This window comes from Staurois parvus, unplaced genomic scaffold (genome assembly GCF_062004578.1).
Source record: "Staurois parvus isolate SC_StPar_1 unplaced genomic scaffold, SC_StPar_1.0 ptg000586l, whole genome shotgun sequence".
Classification (NCBI taxonomy): Eukaryota; Metazoa; Chordata; class Amphibia; order Anura; family Ranidae; genus Staurois; species Staurois parvus.
The window spans coordinates 1,199,831-1,213,558 of NW_028318382.1; the positions used below are offsets into that span (position 1 = coordinate 1,199,831).

Genomic DNA, 13,728 nt, shown 5'->3' on the forward strand with positions numbered 1-13,728 from the left:
ATAATGATGAAGGTCCTCTTAAACAGCAGTTTTACAGCAGTTGACTTGTAGAAACAGGTGTGTCTGTTCAATGTCAGTAAAAAACAGACACACTGTAATAGCAGCTAATGCAGATTATCATTTTTTTTTCCTGTACACAGCAGAGGCTTAAAGGATAAGTTCACATCTGGAATATGTTGTTACATGTTCCACCTGTTTTTAGGGTGGAACATGTAACATGTTCCCATAGCTGCAGCCGCCCCCCCCCCCTCCTTCTGACAGATAGTATGGGGAGATTTTTCCCCATACTATCTGTCAAATTTGAAAACAGCGCAGCCATGCAGGGCTCCGCCCACACGACCATGTCATTCATTAACGGACTTCCATGAATGAATGAACTGCAAGTCCCGACAGCTTTAGTGGCTGTGGGCTTGTAGATTTCAATGAATTTCCACAGCGCTGTGGAGTGCCGCGGTATTTCATTGAAGCTTCCTGTCAGAATATCTGCTTGCATCTCATACGGCACCCCGTACGGCAAGCAGATATTATGACAGGTCTGCAGGAGACCTGCATGGCATCAGTGATCTACTGATCACTGGTGCAAGGCTTTCTAGGCTCCTTTGGACAAAAATAATAAAAAAACACTTTTTTTATCTGCAAAAAAATGTGCATGTATTATTTTTGTCCAAAAAGGTGACCTTATCCCTTAAAGCCTAAGTCAGTAAAAATGTTTAAAAAAAATAAAATAAAAAAAAATTCAAAAGAGCACACTGGACATTACCTACATTTAATGCAAAGTGTCTATTGTGCTGTTTCTCAGCAGTCAGAGTGGAAATCTTCAGTCCTTTGCCCACCTCCACAGCAGTAGTCTTCCAGTGTTTTGGAGGTAAATACAGCCGAGGGACCTGTCATAGGCACTCATCATGCCAACTATGCCCCCCCCCCCCCCATCTGCCCCCCTCCTCCATACATAGAACCTGTGCTATAGCTTCCATGAATAAAAATGGAGGAAGGTGGATGAATGAAAGGTCCACCTCCTCCATTCATAGATCAGTGGGGGCAGAAGACTAAAGAGTTCCACTATGACAAGCAGCACCAGCACAAGAGTCACTTCACATTAAGGTTAAAGTGGTTGTAAAGTCTGAATGTATTTTACCTTCATGCATTCTATGCATGAAGGTAAAAAACGTTCTGTGTGCTGCTCCCCCCTCAGTGCCCCATAATACTTACCTGAGCCCCCTCTCAATCCAGCGATGTGCACGGGAGCCTCGGCTGTCCTGGTCTCTCTCTCCTCACTGGCTGAGACACAGCAGCGGGAGCCATTGGCTTCCATTGCTGTTGATTAAAACCAGTGAGCCAATGAGCAAGGGGGTGGGACAGAGCTGTGTGTCTTCGCTATGTGTCTTCGGACAGAGCGGCTCAGAGGTGAGCATGCACCAGTGCCCCCATAGCAAGCTGCTTGCTATTGGGGGCAGTGGTCAAGGGGGAAGAGCCAAGAGGACCTGAGAAGAAAAGGATCGGAGCTGCTCTGTGCATTGGTAAGTGCAGGTAAGTATGATGTGTTTATTAACAACTTAAGGAACGCCCTATAGCAGATATACTGCTACAGGGCAGCACCTGTGTGCAAAATCATGTATATATACACGTGATTTTGCATTTCCGGTAGGCTGCAGATGTCAATCACCGAGTCCTGGCTAGTAATTACCCGCCAGCGCCCAGTGATTACCAAGCATCTCCAAACGGGGAGGAAGATTGTTTTGTTTACAAACAATCTTCCTCCCTGTCAGCTCGAGCACACTGCTCGGGATGGCTGTGCACAGTACAGCCATCCCGATCAGTGTGCTTGCAGTGAAGACCATCTCCCTGCCCCCTAGTAAAACACTCCCAGCGCACAGTTAACCTTTTGATCGCCCCTCACATTAACCCCTTCCTGCCCAGTTTCATTAGCACAGTGTCAGTGCTTTTTTTTAGCACTGATCACTGTATTGGTGTCACTGGAGATGTCAGTGACACCGAGTTAGTTCCCTCCAGTGTCAGAATGTCCGCCCCAGTCCCACTAAAAGTCGCTGATCGACGCCATTACTAGTAGAAAAAAAAAATCCCATTATCTATACAGTCATTTGTAAATTGACGAAATTAGATTTACATTTTTTTACTGGACATATTTAACAGCAAAAAGTCCAAAATATTGTTTTTCTCAAAATTGTTCGTTTTTTTTTGCCTTATAGTGCAAAATATAAAAAATGCACAGGCGATCAGATACCACCAAAAGAAAGCTCAATTTGTGGGGTAAAAAAAGGACATAAATTTCATTTGGGTGCAATTCCACCCTTGCAGTGGGGCCCCCCCACACTGCAAGGGTTCTTGTTTCAACGCTCTCCTCCTCTACCTGAAGCTCTAGTCTATGGGCAGAGCCTTGGCATGATCATGTACAACACAGGGACATTAACTGAAGTTGGTCACAGCTTACAGAATAGTGGTTGACTAGCACTGGAGGAAATCTGCTGGAACAAGGAGTAGGGTTAGCCCCTTCCACAGCCCAGCACTGGGGCAGAGCAGACAGCCCTGAGTTCTAACCCTTAGAGCCGGATGGGACATATGCAGCATCGATGCTGCATCCACCTAGGTAAGTATGATTTAAAATAAAAAAAAAAGTCCATACTTCTCTTTTAATTCTTTGCTCCTAGACTAAACAAGCAGGTAACCCTTGCGGTGGGGGTGGGAGAGAGACCCACTGCAAGGGTGGATTTTTTCTAACATCACAAAAATATCCTAACATTTTTTTTTAAGTGTACATTGCTTGCGGATTTGCATCATGAGTGGACGCCCAATAGCCAGAGATTTAGGACTCTGGTGGCTCTGAAAAACAACAGTCTAGAAGGCAAGATTGCTATAGCGTGCAAAATTATGGCAACAGCTTTTCCGGCAGCCTGCATTTTGCTTTTACTTTAAAGATACTCTGTCCAAAGGGGAAAAAAAAAAACACATGTTACAGTTATAAAGCGCAGGCACCAATAGTGTCCCAAACCCTCTTGTCACAGCAGAATGCTGGGCCACTTTGACAGACAAAACTTCCCTCTTCCTTTTTTCTGCACCTTTCTATTTATCTGTGCAGCTGCCCACCATAGTCATGGGGCATAGATGTGGATTTGTGTTGGAGGGGAAAAAGTTTTTAGTGGGCTCTGACACCATTTTATTTTGCATCTCAGAACAGCCCAACATTCTGCTGTGACAGGAGGATTCGGGAGACTGAGAAATAGTCTCTTTAATCAAACCTAAAAATAAAACAATTGGCAGCTTTTACATGCATCGGATGTGTCAGGCGGTGCCTCACTGGCATCCAGCCATAGTAAGGATTTGGGCTGCATGGCGGCAACATCACAGGTTATTAAAGATGTGAATTCAGGCCACTAAAGCTAAACATTAGAAGTTTAAAAGGTAATTCCACTTTCATGGAAAAATAATAGCAACTTAAAAAAATTATATAGCATATACAAGATATACAAAAGGTCATAGGAAAATGATACTTCATATAATTTGTTGACCAATTTACCCGGATGCAGAAGCTGAGCTGTCCATATTGCTGGTGCTAGCATCCACCTCTGCAGCTTTTTCTGTTGTATCTGAATTTTCTGGCGGATTCTCTGGCTTCTCCTGCTCTCCAGGTGACTCATCTGCCGGTGTCTCTAAGACAACTTCCTCTGTCGCCATAGGTGCCTCACCACTCTCGGCCAACTTCTCCTCCTGCTTCTTCATTTTCTCCTCCAAGTCCCGCACCCTCTGCTCATGGTCCTTCATGGCCAGTCGCTCGTAGTTTTTGAATGTCTGAGAGAGGAGAAGTGTGATTCACCTCCAGCACCAGCACTGTGTACATGGTACTGCACACTGTAAAAGCCAAATACTCACCTGCAGCACCATGTTCTGGGCAACACCCGGGGGGAATCCCATCCGCTCTTGAGGGCTCACTAACTGCCGGTAAAAGTCTGTCTTGCGGTACAAGAACCCAAAGTAAACATTTAAAAATTCCTGGATGTTCCCCACATGCTGCAGGATACCCAGCAAAACATGGTCATAACGGTCTGACATCTCCAACTCCATGATAGCACCCTGCAAACAGAATCCAACACAGTGGGGTTACATTGCAGCGTTTCTCAGCAAACATATTTTATTTTAAAAAGGGAAATGTGAAATCCCATATTTATCCAAAACGTGAGAACTCTTGTGTTTTCTTGAGATGAGCATCTGTATTTAAAGATCTCACTTGCAAAACCACTTCCAAATATTTTTAATGCCTGGACCCCCTTGCTTACTCTGGTTCCATTTGCTGACTCCTATGTCATTACAGGACATAGTAGTGGTGTATGGGAGGGTGAATGGAGCCACTGCACATAGTGAAGGACTAGGAATTTGACACAGCTGATAATGTGCCGGATGCAGAAAAGTCTTTGCATAGCATACCTTTAAAATGGACCTGTGCATTACCAATGTTCTTTCCCCAACTGCATATGCTCACCTTCATTTGCTCTACATCCACCTTCAGTTAGCCACAGGGAGTGAGAAGCCAGTTCTGTCTAAGCTACGTGTAAGTCCAATCTCCAGTTGAAGCTTACGCAAGCCTGACTGACAGTATTGGGCTAGTTAGCAAGCACCAGTGCGGTCACATGGAAGGAGTCAAACGCTTGTTCATATCCAAAAGTACTACACATCTTCTTTACTCCCAGCAGATGAATGGAATGGCTGGGGAAAAAGTCGAACTCAAGCTGATTGGATGGAAGTGATGAAAAATCTCTCCAACTGGGACAGAAACAACACCAACCCTTTTTAACATTAGAACTTTTCAGAACGTTAACATGCTTTGCAGGAATTGGGCTCCTTTGCCTATACAAGGCACAACAGAATCTGTTTAATGCCTGACCCCACAGCAGCTTATACTTACTTTTTCTTTATTATTAAAGCTCTATTCACAGAGCAAAGCAACTAATCAAGTACTTCCAGGTATGGATCATGTGACTCACCTCCATTCCTCTTGTGCGACAGGTCTGGTGCTTGGCCACTGTCTCTACAGACACCCAAAGCTATCACATGGGGGTGAGGGAGGCTTCTCAACCCTGTGTACATGCCACATTGCTACTGTAAACTGAAGCCAACTATAAAAAAAAGCATATTATAGTGAACTTGTTGCTTTGCCCTGCATGGACAAAGACACAGGTTCACCTAAGGCTCCATTCAAACCGGGCATTTAGTTTGGTGCATGGGGCTCTGGCATTTAGTCGCTGGCAGAGGGCACAAGTGCTCAGGTCAGCCCAGCTAATGACAACCTGTCAAACTCTTATGAGATGGACAGTGCACCTAGTGTTACTAACATTGGGGCAGTATGTACCCAAGGACAAATGCCTGCAATGCAAACGTCTTGCGTTCCAGGTATTCATAGGGGTTTACTAAAGCTGGAGAGTGCAAAATGAGGCTCACTTCTGCATAGAAGCCAATCAGCTTCCAGGGTTTATTGCCAAAGCTTAACTGAACGAACTCAGATTATAAATTGGGGATCTATGCAGAAACAAGCCTGATTTTGCACTCTCCAGCTTTAGTGAATAAACCCGAGTGTAGAAAATGTGGATCTTGTAGCAATAGCATTGTGGGCACCTGGACCACTAGATCTGCCTAGTCACAGAAGTAAATGTGCCAGTTTCACCTCTGGAGAAGACCGCTTCACATAACCTTCTCAAATGCCTGAATGTACGGTTTACTAATTTTTACATCAGTCATTATCTTTCTCCACCATTCATTCATTACAGCCAGAGACACTGGACTGCATGCCAGCTACAGCCCTGACCTAAACTCTTGGGAATAGACTGCTTACTATTACAAAGTATTAAGTTACATGCAACAGTGTTTCTTTTCTTTTACACATAGCCCAAAAACATTCGCCCAGAAGAGAAAAAATACATTTGACAGTATCAGATTCTGACAAAGGCTGGTTACTTTGCCCCTGTTTAGCGTTGCTTTGCTACAGAACTGATAAATGTTCCCCACTATAAAAAGGAGCTACATTGCTTTTCTTACTTGGAAAGGCCTTTTAAACTGTACTGAAAATACATTTCTAGCAATAACTATTTGTTGCCCAAGCTGCTGCCTATCTGGGTCTCAGTATTATCATAGTAATACTTAAAAGATAAGTTCACCTTTCTAAACATGTTACACCTGTGTAACATGTTCAACAACCACCCTCCTTCCCCGTGACAGTAGACAGGAGATGCTCTCCCTGCGCCCACTGTCATATTTTGAAAATGGCGCAGCTGTGTGGGGCACCAGTGTGGCAGATGGACATGCAGTTTGAATGGGCTGGGACTGTGCTGATCAGCAGGCTTGTAGTCCATTTACACTCCTTCCAGCTCAGAAGACTGTACAGAGGTAGTGGAGAGACTCTGAAGCCTAAGTGTGCAGGAACTTGAAACTGCACCTGCAATCTGCTTTATTGAAGCCCACCTTCTGCCCCCCTAAAAAAAAGTTTTTGATTGGGGGGGTTAAGGTGCTATCCGTCTGTCTATCCTCTTTTTTTTTTTTTTTTTTTTTAATGGCAGCTAGTGTACCTATTGCAGAGTTTTCACCCAACTTCCTTTCAAGCGAAAAAGGCAGAAAAATATTTGTATCCAACACTATTCCAGGAGGGTCAGATGTCTAATCCCCTTCTGTACACCGTCAGTCTGTTTGTGAACCCTATGTTACTATTGTGTTCTGCACTAGGCATTCAATATAGAAGTTAAACTGCCCACAAGAGGATTTACTATGTAAAATTCTGCCTTTTTTCCACACCCAGGAAGCCCAGGTTCTGCATACAGCTGCCCAAACACTTGAATGGCTGTGCGCATGTATAAGCCAGTACTTGTACATAATTCCTCCATACAGTATTTGTGAGCATACATGAGTACCGGCTTATACCCACATACAGCCATTCATGTCTATGGGCAGTTGTACACGGCACATGGGCTTCCCATACACACAAAAATGAGGCCTGAAAAAAAAAAGTTTTTCTGGGATTTGGGCTGTTTTAGTCATGCAGAGCAAAGCAACAGGTAGACTTCAACTCCGGCCCCTGTAGCTTATACTAACCTTCCCAATGCTTTCTCAACACTCCATTCACCTGTAGACATAAAAGGTACATACCTGGAACTTCAAAGTATAGAAGAGCATGTGATGCACTACCCATCTTCCCACACAACCATGTCAGCACTTTTTAGTAACGGACCTCTCAAGTAGGGAGTCCTCAGACCATTGCTGCTTTTACTCTGAAAATGCTACTCGCCTGCCTATGTATGGCTTCACATACTTTACAGTCACTGACCAGGAGCAAACATTCTGTAAACAAGTATCAGGTCTCATGCACACAGGACATTTTAAAAACAATCCTCCTCTTGGCAGCAGCGTTTTGGCAAAAAAAAATGCCTGACACTTGTAAAAGTGTCTAATGCTTTTCCAAGTGTTTAGGCACATTTACAGACATCCAGCACTTGGGCGTTAATTCATTTAATTGACCAGAATAATAATTTATTCTGGCCATTTAAATGAGTGATTGCTCAAGCGCTAATACGCATTTAGACGTGTCAAGCGTTTTCTGCCAAAACACTGCTGCTCCTGGACGAACTGGCAGTGGGTTTTTATTACAGTTCCTAAAAGCCCCTGCCACTAAAAGCTTCTAAAAGTCTGTGTGCATGGACACATAGGATAATATGAAGGGCCGTTTGGAAGCTGTAAATACACTTGTGCATGAGGCCTCAGATTTTCCGATCTCATCACCTAGTAAAAACAGGCATTAGATACTTTATGACTGGGTTCATACTGTAGTGCTGTGGTAATATGTGCATTTTACGTGATGGTGTGCTGCAATTGCATTCTTAATGGCACCCAAACAAACTTTATAAAAGTGATGACTCTGCACCAAACAATTTAATAAAATAAATGCTCCAGCTGCAGTCACTACATTCACTGTGGAGTTTGCAAGAACAATTATGTGTGTGACCACACTCTAGGTATCAAGTGTTAAAATGCCTAAAACAAGAGAATTGTGTAAATAACACTGTGTGACAATGTGTATACAAAACATTCACTTTCAAAAGTAAAAAGGTTTTGAAAGTGGATATTTTGTATACACATCTTCACACAGTGTTATTTAAACAATTTTCTTGTTTTAGGCATTTTAACACTTGATATCTAGAACGCAGTCACACACATAATTGTTCTTACCCAAATAAACTTTGCCAATGGATGTACGCCACAGCGCACTAGAACACATAGTAATACACGAATGTGCAATGTAATACAGAAAAAAAAAAAAAAAGTACACAAAACTTATTGTGCATTAGGCAGCCCTCTTAAAGTGGTCATAAAGGCTCAAGGTTTATTACCTTCATGCATTCTATGCATGAAGGTAAAAAAAACTTCTTTGTGCAGCACCCCCATAAGCCCCCCAATATTCACCTAAGCCTACTCACAATCCAGTGATGTGCACTGGAGTCTCAGCTATCCCGGGACTTCCTCTCATTGACTGAGCAGCAGGGGAAGCCATTTGCTCTCGTTGCTGTCAATCACAGCCAGTAAGCCATTGAGAAGAAACAGGGGATGGGGCCGAGCCGTGGCTCTGTGCGTGAATGGACACACGGAGCAGCTGCTTAGGACCGTGCCTGCTCAGGTGCCCCCATAGCAAGCTGCTTGCTGTAGGGGCACCCGACAGGAGGGAGGGGCCAGGAGTGCCGGTGGGGGACCAGAGAAGAGGAGGATCTGGACTACTGTCTGAAGAACCACTGCACACAGCAGGTAAATATAACAGGTTTATTTTTAAATCTAAGCCTTTAGTATCACTCTAAATTAATGTGATACCTTTACACAACTAGCATTAAAGTGAACCTTCACTCCTGAAGTGGAATTTTCCACCTGAAAAATTTGGCTGTATTGCAGTGTGAATGGGACACCTGTATTTTTCCAGTGCAAAAAAATGCCAGACATAGCACCTTGTGTGAATGAGCCCTTATTGTCCAGGTCACCAATGTCACTAGAAATGTTCAGTACTGTGCAAAAGTTATAGGCACTTGTGAAAAAATGCTGTAAATTAAGAATGCTTTTGGAAATAGAAGTGTTAATAGTTTATTAACAAAATAGAAAGTAAATGAACAGAAGAGAAATCCAAATCAAATCAATATTTGGTGTGACCATCCTTTGCCTTCAAACCAACATCAATTCTTCAAGGTAAACACTGTGCTTGTGCACACAGTACTAGAAGGAACTTTGCAGGTAGGTTGTTCCAAACATCTTGGAGAACTAACCATAGATCTTCTGTGGATGTAGGCTGCCTCGGATCCTTCTGTCTCATCATGTAATCCAAGGCAGACTTGATGATGTTGAGATAAGGGCTCTGTGGGGACCAAACCATCACTTCCTGGACTCCTTGTTCTTCTTTACACTGAAGATAGTTCTGAATGACATTGGCTGTATGTTCGGTGTTAAATTTGGGGCCAATCACACACCTGATGGTATGGCATGATGGATAACCTACCTTCCAAGTTCCTTCAAAAACTGTGTGCACCTACAGGTGAAACTCTAAAAATTAGAATATCGTGCGAAAGTTCATTTATTTCAGTAATGCAACTTAAAAGGTGAAAGTAATATATGAGATAGACTCATAACATGGAAAGCAAGATAGTTCAAGCTGTGATTTGTCATAATTGTGATGATTATGGCTTACAGCTCATGAAAACCCCAAATCCACAATCTCAGAAAATTAGAATATTGTGAAAAGGTGCAATATTCTAGGCTCAAAGTGTCCCACTCTACTCAGCTAATTAAGCCATAACACCTGCAAAGGGTTCATGAGCCTTTAAATGGTCTCGCAGTCTGGTTCAGTAGGAATCACAATCATGGGAAAGACTGCTGGCCTGACAGTTGTGCAGAAAACCATCATTGACACCCTCCATAAGGAGGGAAAGCCTCAAAAGGTCATTGCAAAAGAAGTTGGATGTTCCCAAAGTGCTGTATCAAAGCACATTAATAGAAAGTTATGTGGAAGGGAAAAGTGTGGAAGAAAAAGGTGCACAAGCAGCAGGGATGACCGCAGCCTGGAGAGGATTGTCAAGAAAAGGCCATTCAAAAGTGTTGGGGACTTTCACAAGGAGTAGACGGAGGCCGGAGTCAGTGCATCAAGAGCCACCGCACACAGACGGATCCTGGACATGGGCTTCAAATGTCGTATTCCTCTTGTCAAGCCGCTCCTGAACAACAAACAACGTCAGAAGCGTCTTACCTGGGCTAAAGAAAACCAGACCTGGTCTGTTGCTCAGTGGTCCAAAGTCCTCTTTTCTGTTGAGACCAACTTGCATATCATTTGGAAACCCAGAGTATGGAGGAAGAATGGAGAGGCACACACTGCAAGATGCTTGAAGTCCAGTGTGAAGTTTCCACAGTCTGTGTTGATTTCGGGAGCCATGTCACCTGCTGGTGTTGGTCCACTGTGCTTCATTAAGTCCAGGGTCAATGCAGCCGTCTACCAGGAGATTTTGGAGCACGTCATGATACCTTCTGCAAACAAGCTTTATGGGGATGCTGACTTAATTTTCCAGCAGGACTTGGCACCTGCTGTAAGGGACCGAGCCCAGCGCTGCGGCGATCCCCGACACCTGCCCACACTGCCAAAAGCACCAAAACCTGGTTTAATGACCGTGGGATTACTGTGCTTGATTGGCCAGCAAACTTGCCTGACCTGAACCCCATAGAGAATCTACGGGGCATTGCCAAGAGAAAGATGAGAGACATGAGACCGAACAATGCAGAAGAGCTGAAGGCCGCTATTGAAGCATCCTGGTCTTCCATACACCTCAGCAGTGCCACAGGCTGATAGCTTCCATGCCACGCCGCATTGAGGCAGTAATTGCTGCAAAAGGGGCCCAAACCAAGTACTGAGTACATATGCATGCTTATACTTTTCAGAGGTCCGATATTGTTCTATGTACAATCCTTGTTTTATTGATTGCATGTAATATTCTAATTTTCTGAGATTGTGGATTTGGGGTTTTCATGAGCTGTAAGCCATAATCATCACAATTATGACAAATCATGGCTTGAACTCTCTTGCTTTGCATGTAATGAGTCTATGTCATATATTAGTTTCACCTTTTAAGTTGCATTACTGAAATAAATGAACTTTTGCATGATATTCTAATTTTTTCGAGTTTCACCTGTAGAAGAAATGAAGAATTGATACTGGTTTGAAGCCAAAGGATGATCACACAAAATATTGATTTGATTTGGATTACTCTTCTGTTCATTTACTTTCCATTTTGTTAATTGATAAACTATTAAAACTTCTTTTTCTGAAACCATTCTTCATAACTGCCTATAACTTTTGCACAGTACTGAAAGTGCATCCAAAATGTAGCATTCTCATTAGAACAGGAATAGAGGGGAAATCTTCCATCCAGTTGGGGCACTTTTTTTCCCATGACAACTGAAAAAAGATTTCCTTCACATTGGAAAGACTTCCTGTTTAATTTACAGAACAGGAAAGGAACTCTTCCTAATGAGACATAAATGGCATAAAAAAAAATAAAGCTGACAGTGGTTTTGAAGTGTAACTGAAGGCAAACATTTTTTCTAGTTTTGGATAGAGTGGAGACGCATTAGAACTCATGTCAGGTTTTACTTTGGTCTGTGTCTCTATTGCCATAGGTTCACACCTAAGCATTTTCCGCAGTGTTTTGCAGAAATGTACTACAGTCCATTTAACATGATTTCCTATGGGACACATTCACATCTCTGCATTTTCACCCAGTGCTTTTTTTGGAAAGGATCAGGGACTTTTTTAAAAGCAAAAAGTTGAGTTTTTTGGTTCTACAGACGTCAATGGAGACGCTGAAGAAAAGCATGTGCTGCATTTTTGTATTTAAATCTGCCTAGCAACAAAAGAAACAAACAAAAAAAATCCTGCGAAATGCATCAAAAACACATGTACAAAATGCAAAGTGCACTGCAGAAATGGATCAAATGCAAACTGCATAGGTGTGAACCTAGCCTTAGGGAGATTCATCCTCTCTATTTGTCCTCTTTACGGTTATCATCAAAAGTGAAGGAAAATCTCACATTTTAGGTTGATACCAGAACAGTAAGGCCTCATATGCACACTGGACTTTTTGACACTGCTCTTAGGGGAATCTGGCAGTTTTTTTTTCTGCCTCTAAACGCCCCTGCATATTAACCTGTGTCCATGCACACATAGGCATTTAGAGGAGTTTAGAAACAGAAACAAAAAACACTGCCAGTGTGTCTAGGAGCAGAGGTGTTTTGGCAGAAAAAAAAAAGGCTTGATGTATGTATACGCATGTTTTAACACATTTAAACATGTTAACACTAGGTGCAGTTAGCACTTGCATGTTTATTCATTTCAACTGCCAGAATAAATTATCATTCTGGCCAATAACATGAATTAAACGCCCAAAACTTGAGGCTTGACTGCAGGGTGGATTTGATTTAAATCAAACTGATTTAAATCACTAGTCAGTAAGGCTTGATTTAAATCATAGTTTTCTACATAGATTAATTCTTGCTGGTATAACTTTAATATGCAAGTAGATGAAGATTTTTAGAATAACAACTTTTCATATTAGTTTTTTTATCCCCAATTTAATTGGTTAATCATTCAAATTTGGACAACTTTTCTGTTGTACTTAGGAAGGAGAAAAATAATAATTATCTTAATAATAACAATTTAAATAGATTTATTCAACTGAAACAATAACATTACAGCATATGTTATTTGCTTAAACAAACATCCATGTTTGTTAACTAATTTGGCTAAACAAAATATATATATTTTAAGAAACTTAGACTGTCAGCCCCTTCCTCCTCACACTTAGTTTCACTTTCTTCTTGTGCAGATCTATTCCACTCCAAACAATCAGAAAAATATTGTTTCTATTCTATTCACTGAACTTCTTGAAACTTACAACTGAAGGGGTTGATTCTGTATTCATAGGTTTGTAGAAGTTAGGATTAAGGTCTTTTTCTTAACTCTGTTCATGTTATAACATTTTTGCTGTGAAGAAGAGGCATATGATCTCTGCTGAGTAAAATTCAGTTTTGAGAACTGCAAAAGTAAACCAAGCATCTGTGATAATATCTGGTAGGCAGAGAAACTGCCCAATAATCTTACATGGAAGAGCATGACATTGTGAATGGATTAATGGAATTTATTTACCAAACAAATAAAACATATACAGCCTTATTCTACATAGTTAAAAAACTAATCTTTATTTCATGATGGAATAACGATTTAAATAAAAAAATCAGATTTTTTTTTATTTTTTTAAAAAAAATTATTGATTTTTATCCACCCTGCTTGACTGTACACACGTGTACAAGCATCAAGTGTTTTTTCTGCCAAAACACCACTGCCAGGAGGAAAGGTGTCTAGGAGAGATATCAAAACCATCCAGTGTGCATGAGACCCAACATCTTCCAATGGGGACACTAGTTCTTTTGACACCTTAGGATTACCTCACTTTGGAGGGATTTCCTCTCACTTCCTGTTTTAGCCATATTCGGTTTTAAATTAATTTTCCCCCTCGGTTACCTGGGCAAAACGGACAAGTGCCTCAAAGAAATGCACTTAAAAAAATGTGCAGTGTGTTTTTGGTACACTTCTCATTTATTATAATGGAAGGGCACTGAAGATGCTACAAGCAAAAAGCACAAAAAAAACCAAAAAAA

General features: G+C 41.9%; 1 protein-coding gene across 2 annotated transcripts in view; it reads right to left on the minus strand.

The window, feature by feature from the left end:
* The window catches only part of NUDCD3 (NudC domain containing 3), a 45,619-nt gene that overhangs the window by 29,404 nt on the left and 2,487 nt on the right, over window positions 1-13,728 (minus strand). For both annotated transcript variants that reach the window (XM_089692434.1, XM_089692435.1), the window contains exons 2-3: window positions 3,886-4,086; window positions 3,533-3,804 (exon numbers count right to left, since the gene is read on the minus strand). In XM_089692434.1, the coding sequence (XP_089548560.1) occupies window positions 3,533-3,804; window positions 3,886-4,077 (464 nt within the window). In that variant the 5' untranslated portion in view covers window positions 4,078-4,086. The remainder of the gene's footprint in view (window positions 1-3,532; window positions 3,805-3,885; window positions 4,087-13,728) is intronic.